Here is a 14126-nt window from a genome sequence, read left to right as displayed (position 1 = left end):
TTTTATACACCAAAAGGGACTTGCTAATCCCAATCTTACCAAAATACTGAACTTTAAAAATAATCACATTTGGCCCAATTTGGATGGCTTCAAATTCCAAATTTGATTGAGAGCACATCCCTAATTATATCAATAAATAAATATATACACACTGGCAGCAAATCAGATGTGCTATTTTTATTTTGTGTGATTGTTAATTGATTTTAAAAGCACCCTGATTTTACCTGTTACTAAACGGAATTCTCAAAATACAAAAGAATATTAATGCAAAGTTCAGTGTTTAAAATATTTAGATTTCAAATATTAATGTTAGAAAAGGGTTTTTAATGTAATTGAACTGGTTGTACCTCAGCTCCCTGCTAAATGCATGAGATATGAATTAAAAGAAATGTCTTTGTCTTTTCAATAGGCATGTTTAGATTTCAAATACGATATCAACTTTATCAATACTGGACTCAAGTTTTTCCATTTGAAAGATACTGTACTAATTTTAATTTAGAAGATACTTACAAACAGGAGGGAGTTCATATTCCACCTCAAGGACCACTCGCTCACCAACATTCTTCAGGAGACTGATGATCTCATCGTGCCTGAATTTTGTTAAGTTGATTCCATTGACTGATTTGATGTAGTCTCCAATATTTAACTGATCACTTCTGCAAGAGAATGGCACAGCACATCACCAGGCCAGCCTGCATCATGCCTCAGACAAGGCAAAGTAGTATACAATTGGCCCAAATCTAACTGTGCCTTTAACCTCATCATTAAAAAGTAATTCCTAAAATTCCTAGTAAATTTTCACTGAAAATAATAATAAACTCCTAAACTTAAGAGTTACCAAGTTAAATTATCACTCAATTAAAATGCTCAGGAAGAGTGACCTCTGATTCCGCCTGAAGTATCAAGACAGTCCTTCATTAATAAATCTATGCTGCTGCGATTTTTGAAAGTACTATTTTGCTCCATTATCACCAAATTGATTGTTTCTTTAAGTTGTCTTGGTCAAGAAACAAAGTCCTGACAACAATATTTGCGATTTTAAAAAAGTATATAAAACAAGGAGCTTGCACCTAAAACATTTCGGGCTGATTTTAACTCTATCTGCTTGGCAGAAACTGGACAGATGGGCCAGTTAAAATGGCACAAGCTAGTTACCTGCCCATAGTACGTACTGGTTTTGTATCATACCAAATACTTCTTTGATACATTACAGCAGTGACTACACTTCAAAAAGTATTCACTGGTTGTAAAGCGCTTTGGGACGTCCGGTGGTTGTGAAAGGCGCTATATAAATGCAAGTCTTTCTTTCTTTCTTTGAACACTTCCCACTGTTTGTAGTTTTATTCATTAACAGTTCAGCACAGTTTACTGTAGTCAACTTATTTCACATCACTTCAAAATTTGGCATAGTTGAATTTAAAACTTTGGTTTGTGACTCTCCCTCTCAAACCTAATATCAACTTCAATCATATTATGGTCACTATTTGCAAGATGTTCCCTTACTGTCACATTGTTAACTAATTCTGGTGCGCTCCTCACCACTAAATCCAGTATGGCCCGTTCCCTTGTCGGTACTAAGACATATTGTTGTAGAAAACTGTCCCATTCACCCAAAGCAAGTGTTTTGCCACTGGAACACATCACTGAAATGAAACTGCGCTGATTAACCCTTTTGGTTACTGAATGCTTTTTGGAACTTGCACGTTTGTTAACTTCCAAAAATGATTTTACTTTTCACATTCTAGAAATTCATTGCCTTTACAACTTGATCAGTTCTGCTTCTCCCAGTTGAAGTGAAAATTAAAATCTCCCATTACAACCACCTTGTTTTTACTACATGCTTTGTTATTTACTTTGCTTGACTCAAACTATTGGGTAATACAAATTATTTTAGTGCATAAATGATTTTGAATTACCAGGAGTAGAACATATTAACACAGTTTTGAAATGTAGCAAAAATCATGATTTCATGTAGTCTGTCACCAGAACAATGAATTTAATTTATTGTTTCTCAAATCAGCAAGAGTTATTGCAAGCTAAAAACGACTGGTTTTCCCTCATCATCCTTCAAAAAGATGGCTCAGTTACAAAGCAGCTGTATTTTCACAGCCCTAGCCTCCTCGTGATGTAAATGCAAGAAATTTCAGAAGATGAAAAGATTGAGAAGCACAAACCACGAATTAAAAAAAACTCTGCACAAAGACTTCCCATGAACAGAGTGAAACACACTCTCCGCTGCATTTCTCTCTGGTAATGTCACAGTAGCTTTAGTTACCTCGCAGCAATGCCTCCGGGTCGAAGATTGGATACCCTTGGTTTCCCTTCCTTGTCTATTCCACCTGATACTGTGAGCCCCAGGGTGCTGCCTTCTTTTTTCATCAACTCTACTATAGTTTGACCTTTGAATTCCTCTGCGGATAGAACACATCAACTGCTTAATACCAAAAAGAAGCAAAAGTTTATTAATACTCATTTCAGAAAATAGAATGATAAACATATGTTCTACAATTCAGTATCTTCAATTCACACCAAAAACCCCAAATGTTTTCCTTTTCCCCTCACCAATTTTCTCCTCTCCTGAAGATGTTGACTACTCACTAGGGGACTGTTCCGTGGGTACCTTGCCCAAGTGGCCATTTTGCAGGTGTAAGCCTAGACAGTAGTTGCCAGCAGGCTATGGGGAAGGAATAACCGCAATTCTGTCCTCACCGGAAGTCCACACACACACTTCCATTAGGGGTTGTTGGTCAAGAGGAGCAGGAACCCTGGCCAGTTTATACCACCATAACCAAGGGGCATTAAACTCAACTGTTGCAGCCGACCACGAAACCAGCTCAGCCCAGGAATCAAACCTGGCACATTCCTGACCTGTGTGGCTTGGGCTACTCACTGGTTAAACTTGTTGAACCAACAGGGGATCAAGTGATTGAGTCATTACGAGTTGATATCCTGAGATAATTAACAGAACAACAGTGCGATTAACCAAAAACAAGTAATAGAATTATTGCATAAGAGGATTTGCTTTTAGAATTTAAAAAAAACTGCTTTATGCATTAGTAAAAGTGTCCATTAGTACATTATTTGATCTACAATCAAAAAAACCTTGCTATAATTTAAATATCCCAAACAATTCCCTCTATTCAAAATGTTAAGAGTAAAAAACTAGGTATCCAATGTACAGTTATGCTCCCTCGTTCAATGTAAAAGCTTAGTCTGTGGGAATGTTTCGGCAAGGACTGGTAAGAGTTGTATTTAGCGAAATAGAATGGTATGCGAGAATGCTGCCTACATCTATCTATATTGTGTAGTGCATTAGTCTAGAAGTGGATGTATCTGACTTCAATAGATCAATCAACAGTTCTGCGAGCTGAAGAGAAAATGTTATTGAGAAACAAATAAAAATAAACTGTTTGTACCTGGGGCTGAAGTGGGATATTATTGCATGTATTACAAAGCACAGCAGCAGATCTAAAACAAGTTCCAGCCACATCTACACTTACAATGCAGGAGAAGTTCTCCGCCCCTGCAGCCTTTTCTCACGATTATTACCCCCTTTCCCTAATTATGTCATTTACTCCTCCTAGCCTGCAGCATCTCCCTTGTTCTTTGGCATCATTCTGTACATTCACCAGACCGCCATAGAATCAGTTACTACCATAGTAAATAGTTAATATTATGGTAAAGAGGTGACTGTCTGTGTGGAGTTTGCACATTCTCCCCGTGTTTGCGTGGGTTTCCTCCAGGTGCTCCGGTTTCCTCCCACAGTCCAAAGATGTGCGGGTTAGGTTGATTGGCCATGATAAAAATTGGCCCTTAGTGTTAGGGGGGATTAAATACATGGGGTTACGGGGATAGGGCTTGGGTGGGATGGCTGTCGGTGTAGGGACCGGGTGCTAGGGTTTGGATGATCAGCCATGATCTCGTTGAATGGCGGAGCAGGCTCGAAGGGCCGAATGGCCTACTCCTGCTCCTATCTTCTATGTTTCTATGTTTAAAGATGACATATCCCATCACCAGCTACTCAACTCTCCCACATTCGGCAGGAGTTTCATTCTCAAGCCTTCATGCCTTAGTCCTCAGTCTCAAACTTACACTATATTCAGTGAAGGCTTGATTTACCTTCCTTTTCTGGAGTGTAAGAGAAAGCAAAAAGAAAAAACTGTGGATGCAGGGTTTACCCACCATTCATAGCAACAAAGGAAGTCTTGTGGCGGATCGCCACCTAAACGGGCGCAATCCACTTTTCTGTCTGTGGACAATAAATCGGGCAGCTTGCCTTTAAGAAGCATGCTGCCTTTAAGGCATGACAAAGGAGCGGGCGTCGCCCTCAGTGTGTACACAAAAGCGCGGGCGTCGCCCTCATTCTGTTTTCGGGTTTAGCAGAGAGAAGAGCTGGGGCAGCCATCTCTCAAGAGAATGTAATAAAAGCCATGTGTTCCTCAGATCGGTTCGGCCTCCATTCGTGTTCCGCGGCAGCCTCAACAGTCTGCCATTAGAATTATGGCGTGATTAGTTTTAATAGGGAAAGGAGCAGATTAGTTTACAGATATGCAGGCTGTTAAGGGTGGCCGCACGAGTAGACAAGACGATTAAATCCTTGGGGGGAGAAATTCGGTATCGCCCCGCTTGGGGCGCAATTATCGGCCGGGCGCAATGTTTAGCGCCTGGCACTAATCATCACCTCCGACTGCAAACTTGGCTTCTATCGCCCCTGGAGGTGATTGGAGCGCTAAATCAGGTGTTACACACCTGTCTGAAGGCGCAAAAGCCGAGGAGCGAGGCGCTACCTCAGAGCGCTGGTGAAGCTCATGTGATGTCAGTCAGCAATGGAACACAGACACACTGGCGCTGGCCAGTTCTTAAAGGGGAGGGTCGATCTTGCTTTCCATCCACACCCTGCTCATTGCAGCCTTGAATCTCGGCCTGGAGAGACCTGTACATCAAATCTGCTGGAAAGAACAATGGAGAGGCCCAGGGAAAAAGCTCAGAGTGCAACCCCCATAGTATCTTCTAAATCGATGCAAGGAATGTCAAATCAAAATGAACATGCAAAGTGCTGCTCAGTACCCAAAACTCCTTCACACAGCATTGAATCTCTCCAGAAGTCTCTCTCTCTCACAATGCGTGGTGCAAAAATGTCGCCGACAAAAAAAGGCAGGAAGCAGTCGCCTTTAAATAGCGCTCCCCCAGTCCCTCCCTGACTGCAAAACGCTCCCCTCAACCTGTCGTTACTAACAGCAGGCGGTAAGGCAGGGGGTGCCACACAATATCCGGTCCGGGGTGCTACCGGGGCGTTGCACGCTCGACTGACATCATGATCTGCGGGCGCAGGAGATCGTGGCGGTAGTGTTTAGAGCCACTGCAAAATGTCTGGTCAATTTCGCGAACGGCGCAAACATCGCTGTGCCCGGGCACTAGTTGCTTTGCGCCCTCTTAGCGTGCTAACGGGAGGAGCAAAGCAGCCAAATTTTCCCCCTTGGTTTTCTATCTAGAGACACAGAATACAAAAGAATGGAGGTAATGTTGAACCTTAAAAATCCTCAATATTGGCCACATTTGGGAGCATTGTATACAATTTTGAACACCCAATTATGGGAAGGATATAAAAGCAATCAAAGAGATGTGGTGTAGATTCACTAAAATGTTACAGCAATAAGGTGTTGCAAATATGAATAGAGATTTGAGAAGGTAGGGCTTTTTTTCCCCCACCAGAACAGGCAAGGTTAAAGATGATCGGCCATTCGAGCCTGCTCCGCCATTCAATGGCTGATCTTCTACCTCATCTCCACTTTCCTGCACTATCCCCATATCCCTTGATTCCCTTAATAGCCAAAAATCTTATCTTCTTCTTCAACTTGTATTTATATAGCGCCTTTAACGTAGTAAAAGGTCCCAAGGTGCTTCACGGGAGTATTTTAAGACAAAAAATTTGACACCGAGCCACATAAGGATAAATTAGGGCAGGTGGTCAAGGAGGTAGGTTTTAAGGAGTGTCTTAAAAGAGGAAAGAGAGGTAGCGAGGTGGAGAGGTTTAGGCAGGGAATTCCAGAGCTTAGGGCCTAGGCAACAGAAGGCACGGTCACCAATGGTTGAGCGATTATAATCAGGGATGCTCAAGAGGGCAGAATTGGAGGAGTGCAGATATCTCGGGAGGTTGTAGGGCTGAAGGAGATTACAGAGATAGGAAGGGACGAGACCATGGAGGGGATTTGAAAACAAAGATGAGAATTTTGAAATCGAGGCGCTGCTTAACCGGGAGCCAATGTAGGTCAGCAAGCACAGGGGAGATGGGCGAACGGACTTGGTGCGAGTTAGGGCACGGGCAGCCGAGTTTTGGATGACTTCAAGTTTACGTAGGGTGGAGTGTGGGAGGCCAGCCAGGAGTGCATTGGAATAGTCAAGTCTAGAGGTAACAAAAGCAGGGATGCCTTGAATCTCTGTCTTGAATATACGCAAATTAAACAGGGACTTGAACACAAAGCTAGGCTGTCACTCCAGTACCGTGCTGAGGGAGTGCTGTACTGTCGGAGGTGCTGTCTTTCGGATGAGACGTTAAAACCGAGGCCCCGTCTGCTCTCTCAGGTGGACCGAAAAGATCCCATGGCACTATGTCGAAGACGAGCAGGGGAGTTATCCCTGGTGTCCTGGCCAATATTTATCCCTCAACCAACATAACAAAAACAGATTATCTGGTCATTATCACATTGCAGTTTGTGGGAGCTTGCTGTGCGCAAATTGGCTGCTGTGTTTCCCACATTACAAAGGTGACTCCACTTCAAAAAAGTACTTAATTGGCTGTAAAGCGCTTTGAGACGTCCAGCGGTCATGAAAGGCGCTACAGAAATGCAAGTCTTTCTTCTTTCAACGGCTGAGCCTCCACAGCCCTCTGGGGTAGAGAATTCCAAAGATTCACCAACCTCTGAGTGAAGAAATTTCTTCTCATCTCAATCCTAAAGGGCCGACCCCTTATTCTGAGACTGTGACTCCTGGTTCTAGGCTCCCCAGCCAGGGGAAACATCCTCTCTGCATCTACCCTGTCAAGCCCTGTAAGAATTTTGTACGTTTCAATGAGATCACCTCTCATTCTTCTAAACTCTAGAGAATATAGGCCTAGTCTACTCAATAATCTCTCCTCATAGGGCAACCCCCATATCCCAGGAATAGAACAATCACAAAATGAATTAAAGGAGAACTGAGAATTTTTTTTTTTTTTTTTTTTTACATAAAAGCTGGTTAAAATATGGAATTCTCTGTTGAAAATTCTTTTAAAAGGGAATTTGAAAGTTGCTTACAAAAGAGGAATATTAAAGGGTGGGATTAGATAACTGTCTCATGTTCCCTGCTTCTCTGCTGTAACATTCTAGGATCCACCGAGGTGCAACTCACTTGCTTTAATGAAAGTTGAAGAATATCAGTAATTTGAAACAGTCACATCAGCAGTAATAGGAGAGCAAATGCCGACGAAAGCATAGACTGAGCGTCCCTCATGACCCATGTGATGGGTGCAGCCTGTTGCTTTTAACCATGTTCAGATTTTTGATGTGAAGCAATGCCACAAGTTTACAGCCGTAATTCATGCCTAAAAATGTGTCCAATGTCGACAGCTCTGCTTCTCATAGCAATCACATTGTTTATGCTTTCTCCCTTTTTCTCTTTCTCCTATCTCCTGAAACAGCTAGCAGTAAGGCATTCATGTACAGCACAGATAAAAACATCCACAGAATGCAGCTACGGCAATCCCCGACATACTGTGAGGGCGAATAGAATTGTTATGATTAATTAGAGCAGAATGAGTGTTCTGGTCTGAGGAAATCATTTGTCTGTCAAGAAGAAAAGCCAATAAAATGACTGCAATGTCCTACTGGAAATGTCAGCTGCTGATAAAACGAGACACTGCAATGTGTGGAGTGGCTTTGTGTGAAAACTAACAAAAATAGAAAGCCTTGCAATGGAACCACATTAGAATGGTAATTTGGGGCATTTTACGGATAGTGGCCTGTAATTTGCGACCCCTATGGGCACATATGCTCCCGTAAGAGCCGCACAAGTTCTGGGTTTTCGTGTGCAAAGCGCATGCGAAAAACCCGGAACTTGCAATCTGTCAAGAATGATATTTTAATACATTTTAAATATGTGATTTAAAAAAAAATGTATTTGATGTGTGTGGTAAACCACTGTTATACCTGCCTGTACGGGTGTTTGTATTCCACTGTGTACATGTCTGTACATGCCTCGGCTGACTCCTCCCACAAGTCCAGGTATAAAGGTGACTGCTCCACAGTCCCTCTGTATTCTGGACTGGTCGACCACTTGAGGCACACCTTCATTCTCTTGTTAATAAAAGCCTGTTAGTTACTCGCTTAACCTCAGTCTTTTGGGTAATTGATAGCGCATCAATTTTATTAACAAGATTTTTTATAATGGAGAAGATCCTCACACCAGCATGCCTGGACTTAGACCATCGGGAGGCGGACGCATCCACCTAGTTTGCTCACTGGCTTAGATGCTTTGAAAAATTCCTGATCGCCTCCGCTGCAACGGTCAAATCGGATGAGGACAAACTGGATGTCCTGACCTCCAAAGTGAACCACCGATCGTACTCAGTCATCCAGGACGCGACCTCGTACACGGCTGCTCTCAAGCTACTCAAGGACCAGTACACGCGCCCAGTGAACGAGGTGTACGCCAGGCACCTCCTGGGGAGTCGTAAACAACAACCTGGGGAATCGACCGAGGAATACCTTCAGGCACTGTCTGTGCTTGGCCGGGCCTGTGGTTGTAAGGATGTAAAGGCCGCCGTGTACACAGAGGAACTTATCCGGGACGCTTCTGTAGCGGGCCACAGGTCCAATTACACCCGACAGCGACTGTTGGAGCAGAGTGACCGTGACCTCAACAAGGCCTCTGAACTCGCACTATCATTGGATGCAGCCTACCGGGGCATGGATGCCTGCTCCTCTGCACCGTGGACGCCGCGGGGAACGACAGCCTGGGACACGGTAGGACCGTCTCATAGCGCCGTGCCACCCTAGCCGCATCCCAGCAACTGCCGCAGCAGTGTCCCAAGGCCAGAAATGCTACTTCTGTGGCCAGGCCAAACACCCCAGAGCGCGCTGCCCGGCGAAAAATGCGATCTGCTCGGGCTGCGGGAAGAAGGGACACTACGCCAGCATCTGCAGGGCCAAAGCCACCCCGAACCCCAGCAGTGCCGCGTGTGGGCCGTGCGGGCCGCCATCTTGGGCCTCCCCAGCCATGTGCGAACCACCGGAACAGCAGCCATTTTGGACGCCTCCAGCCACATGGGGATCATGGACGCCACCATCTTGGACGCCAGCCGGGACGCAGCAGGCCCCCAACACCGCCTCATCTGATACCCACAGCGACACACCGACCCCTACGCTGGCCTCCGTTACGCTGGACCAAGCGAGACCGCACCAACTGGCCCGGTCCACAATAGACATTAAGGTAAATGGTCACGAAACAACCTGCCTTTTTGACTCTGGGAGCACGGAGAGCTTCATCCACCCCGACACAGTGCGGCGTTGCTCTCTCCCAGTCCTGCCTGCGCACCAGCGGGTTTCTATGGCCTCCGAGTCCCAGTCGGCGGACATTGGCGGCTACTGCGTGGTGACACTCTTAGTAGACGGGACTGTGTACGATAATTTTAAACTTCTGGTCCTGCCCCACCTCTGCGCTGCCGTTCTACTGGGGTTAGATTTTCAGTGCCACTTTAAAAGTGTTATGATGGTGTACGGGGGACCCCTCCCCCCACTCACAGTCCGCAGCCAGCAGCTTCCAAACTGCCCGCCGCGCACCAGGTGCAACCTCGCCACACTCAGAGTCACCCCCACCCCACTGTTTGCTAACCTCACCCCCGACTGCAAGCCCATCGCCACAAAGAGCAGGCGATACAGTGCCGGGGACAGGGTTTTCATTAAAACCGAAGTGGAGCGGCTCCTGAAGGAGGGGATTATTGAGGGCAGCACCAGCCCCTGGCGAGCCCAGGTTGTGGTCGTTAAGACCGGCGAGAAGCAGCGCCTGGTCATCGACTACAGCCAGACAATAAATCGCTACACCCTGCTGGACGCTTACCCACTCCCCCGCATAGCTGATATGGTCAACCAGATCGCGCAGTACCGCGTCTTCTCGACCATTGACCTGAAATCAGCGTACCACCAGCTCCCTATCCGCCCTGAGGACCGCCAGTATACTGCCTTTGAGGCAAACGGCCGCCTCTATCACTTCCTTAGGGTTCCCTTTGGCGTCACCAATGGGGTCTCCGTCTTCCAAAGGGAGATGGACCGGATGGTCGATCAAAATGCGTTGCAGGCCACTTTCCCATATCTGGACAATGTGACCATCTGCGGCCATGACTTGCAGGACCATGACGCAAACCTCGAAAAATTCCCCTGCACCGCCCAACTCCTGAACCTGACGTATAACAAGGAGAAGTGCATATTCCGCACGACCCGCCTCGCCATCCTTGGCTGTGTTGTGGAACACGGAGTCATCGGTCCCGACCCCGACTGGATGCGTCCCCTTATGGAACTCCCACTGCCTCAAGGCCCTGAAGAGGTGCCTAGGGTTTTTCTCCTATTACGCCCAGTGGGTCCCCTACTATGTGGACAAGGCCCGTCCGCTGATCAAGTCCACCTCTTTTCCCTTGACGGCAGAGGCCCGCTTAGCCTTCCACCGTATCAAGGAAGACATTGCCAAAGCCACCATGCACGCAGTGGACGAATCCATCCCCTTCCAGGTGGAAAGCGACGCGTCCGACTTTGCCCTGGCCGCTACCCTTAATCAGGCGGGGAGACCCGTGGCCTTCTTTTCACGAACCCTCCAGGGCCTGGAGACCAGACACTCCGCTGTTGAGAAGGAGGCCCAGGCTATTGTGGAGGCTGTGCGTCATTGGAGGCACTACCTGGCCGGAAAACGATTTACCCTGCTCACTGACCAGCGTTCAGTTGCTTTTATGTTTAACAACAAGCAGAGGGGCAAAATCAAAAACGACAAGATCTTGAGGTGGAGAATCGAACTTTCCACCTACAATTACGAGATCTTGTACCGGCCCGGGAAGCTCAATGAACCCCCGGATGCTCTATCGCGTGGCACCTGCGCCAGCGCGCAGATTGATAGACTGCGGGCCCTCCACAATGACCTCTGCCACCTGGGGGTCACCAGGTTCTTCCACTTCATCAAGGCCCGCAACCTGCCTTACTCCATTGAGGTCAGGACCATGACCAGGAACTGCCAAGTCTGCGCTGAGTGCAAACCGCACTTTTATAGACCAGACAGGGCTCACCTGATAAAAGCCACTCGCCCCTTCGAGCGCCTGAGCGTTGATTTTAAAGGGCCTCTCCCCTCCTCCGACCGCAATGTGTACTTCCTCAACATTATTGATGAGTACTCCCGTTTCCCGTTCGCCATCCCCTGCCCGGACATGACCAGTGCCACGGTCATTAAATGTCTGAACGACCTCTTCACCCTGTTCGGTTTCCCCAGCTATATCCATAGCGACCGGGACTCATCGTTTATGAGCAACGAACTCCGCCAGTACCTGCTCGCTAGGGGTATTGCCACAAGCAGGACCACCAGTTACAACCCCCGGGGGAACGGACAGGTGGAAAGAGAGAATGCGACAGTTTGGAAGGCCGCCCTGCTAGCCTTAAAGTCTAGGGGCCTTCCGACCTCCCGCTGGCAGGATGTGCTCCCCGATGCGCTCCACTCTATTCGGTCACTGCTCTGCACTGCCACTAACGCCACCCCTCATGAGAAAATGTTTGTCTTCCCAAGGAAGTCCACATCGGGGACATCGCTACCGCCATGGCTGACGTCCCCAGGGCCGGTCCTACTGAGAAGACACGTGAGGACCCATAAAACGGACCCCCTGGTCGAGAGGGTCGACCTCCTCCACGCCAACCCCCAGTATGCTTACATTGCGTACCCGGACGGGCGGGAGGACACAGTCTCCATATGAGACCTCGCACCCTCGGGGGCCCCAGTAACCCACTACCACCCCCCCCCCACGATCCAATATCCAACCCCAGCAGACGGCACGCCTGGGCCCCGCGACCCGCTCAACACCCACGAGGACTACACACCAGTGTCCCAGCCTACGCGGGACTCGACGCCGGAAGCTTCACTACCCCTGCCGTCGCCACATCGATCACAGTGGCAGACAAGACCTCCGGAGAGACTCCAATACACAAACTTTTAATACACTTCACCCCGCCGGACTCATTTTTAAACAAGGGGTGAATGTGGTAAACCACTGTTATACCTGCCTGTACGGGTGTTTGTATTCCACTGTGTACATGTCTGTACATGCCTCGGCTGACTCCTCCCACAAGTCCAGGTATAAAGGTGACTGCTCCACAGTCCCTCTGTATTCTGGACTGGTCGACCACTTGAGGCACACCTTCATTCTCTTGTTCATAAAAGCCTGTTAGTTACTCGCTTAACCTCAGTCTTTTGGGTAATTGATAGCGCATCAATGTGTAGATGTATTTTTGGGGTATTCCCATTCATGCTCATGGGGTTTCCGTGCATACAGAATCCCCATAAGTATGAATGGGGATTCCCTTCTTCTATTGGTTGGGCCGGCCCACGTGATCCCAGGGGTACCCAGAGAGGCTCAGGACTGCGAATCTCTGTACCTCCCGGACCACCAGGTGCGCGGGCATTTTACTTGAGGATCGGAGGCATTTCCCCTCGGGAAGCCTCCGACCGCAAATTCAGGGCCAGTGTGTTATGGAGTATTTATTATTGACTGGTGCATTTTATAAAGTTTTTCTATTAATGAAGGATCCATAAACTATGGCTGGCAATTTCCTCGGAGCTCCTCTCATTCTGCTGACATTATGTCACCGGAAGTGAAGTGGCAATCCCGTTTATATGTGCATAAATGGGGGTTCCTACCACACTTTTCGGGGAAGTAATGCCTGCGGAGCAGGAACAGTTCCAAGGAATTTCCCACTATGTGTGTTGTATCAGACGTACTGGTATATTAGCGCGCATGCCAAAATTGTACTTGGTTACAATAATATCTGCAACATAATAGAGGGCACATGTTGGGCACCCAGAAGATAATGGACCAGATTTTGCGGTTGTAATGACAGCGAAACTGTCAGCCTTCACTGTCATTACTTTGTGAAACTGACAGCAACCTCTGGCGTCCGCACTTGCGCAGTTAAACGCGGAAATCCAGACTTTGTTGTCAGTGATTCCCCGCTCCTCCACGGGGTGCGCTATTGAAGTCCTCGCAGATGGAAATCTTAGAAATCACTTGAATTCACGTGAAGTTCCACTTTTTATACTCTAATCTCGCAGTAAAACCCCCTGAAAAATTTAAACCTCGTTAAATGAGGTGTAACTGGGTTTGTAATGGTGTACCATGTCATAATTACTGCTGAACAACCTCTCTGGCCCTGGAAAACTAATTTTATATATGTGGAATGTCAAATTTCTCCATTATTATAAAAATACCATAGTTTAAAAAAATAAACATTATTTTTTTGAAGTTTGCTTATGATATTTCAGCTTCTACCTTAACCTCATGTGTATGTCCCAATCTTTATTTTGCTCTCTGTAAAAAGATTAAAGTGAAGGATAATCAGTGCTTTTTACTTCCTGGTTTGCTGTCTGTGAGAATTCTTCAATGTGATTGGCTGCTTAGACTGCTTAATGACATCACTGTTGCTGAATGTCAGAGATCCCCTACAGATGACACCAGAATGAAATTAATGTCGGGAATGATGAAATCCACGCCATAGCGATCGCGAGATCTTTGTTGGCAGCTTTCTTCGAGGTCAGCGCTGTCACTAGCCACAAAATCTGGGCCATTATATTTATTTGACAAGCAGACCAAATGTGTTTCTGCTAATATATGAAGGATCTGAAGATTTTTAGGTGCAGCTTCATCACTCATAAGTTTAAAGCTCAATTAAGCCACTTTCAGAACACTGGAGTGGGAAGAATGGATGAAGGAAGGGATTGTCTTCTTTGGGTGTAGATGGTTGTTTTTTTTTTTTAATGCCTCCACTCGTCATTGAAGTACCAGCATTGTTGGTGCCACGTTCGGTTGAATGCTGCCTTTATATCACCTCACCTCTGGCATCCAGCTCTTG

At 46.7% G+C, this 14126-nt stretch overlaps 1 protein-coding gene across 7 annotated transcripts in view; it reads right to left on the bottom strand.

Annotated features, from left to right (window-relative positions):
• The window catches only part of grip1 (glutamate receptor interacting protein 1), a 438725-nt gene that overhangs the window by 100727 nt on the left and 323872 nt on the right, over positions 1 to 14126 (bottom strand). For all 7 annotated transcript variants that reach the window (XM_086009244.1, XM_086009247.1, XM_086009242.1 and 4 more), the window contains 2 exons: positions 2276 to 2411; positions 511 to 656 (listed from right to left, as the gene is read on the bottom strand). In XM_086009244.1, coding sequence (XP_085865370.1) covers positions 511 to 656; positions 2276 to 2411 — 282 coding nt within the window. The remainder of the gene's footprint in view (positions 1 to 510; positions 657 to 2275; positions 2412 to 14126) is intronic.

This window comes from Somniosus microcephalus, chromosome 16, assembly GCF_052327205.1.
Source record: "Somniosus microcephalus isolate GS21.2 chromosome 16, FLI_Smic_1.0, whole genome shotgun sequence".
NCBI lineage: Eukaryota > Metazoa > Chordata > Chondrichthyes > Squaliformes > Somniosidae > Somniosus > Somniosus microcephalus.
Note: the sequence above shows the minus strand (reverse complement) of the source record. Positions and strands in the feature narration are given on the sequence as shown.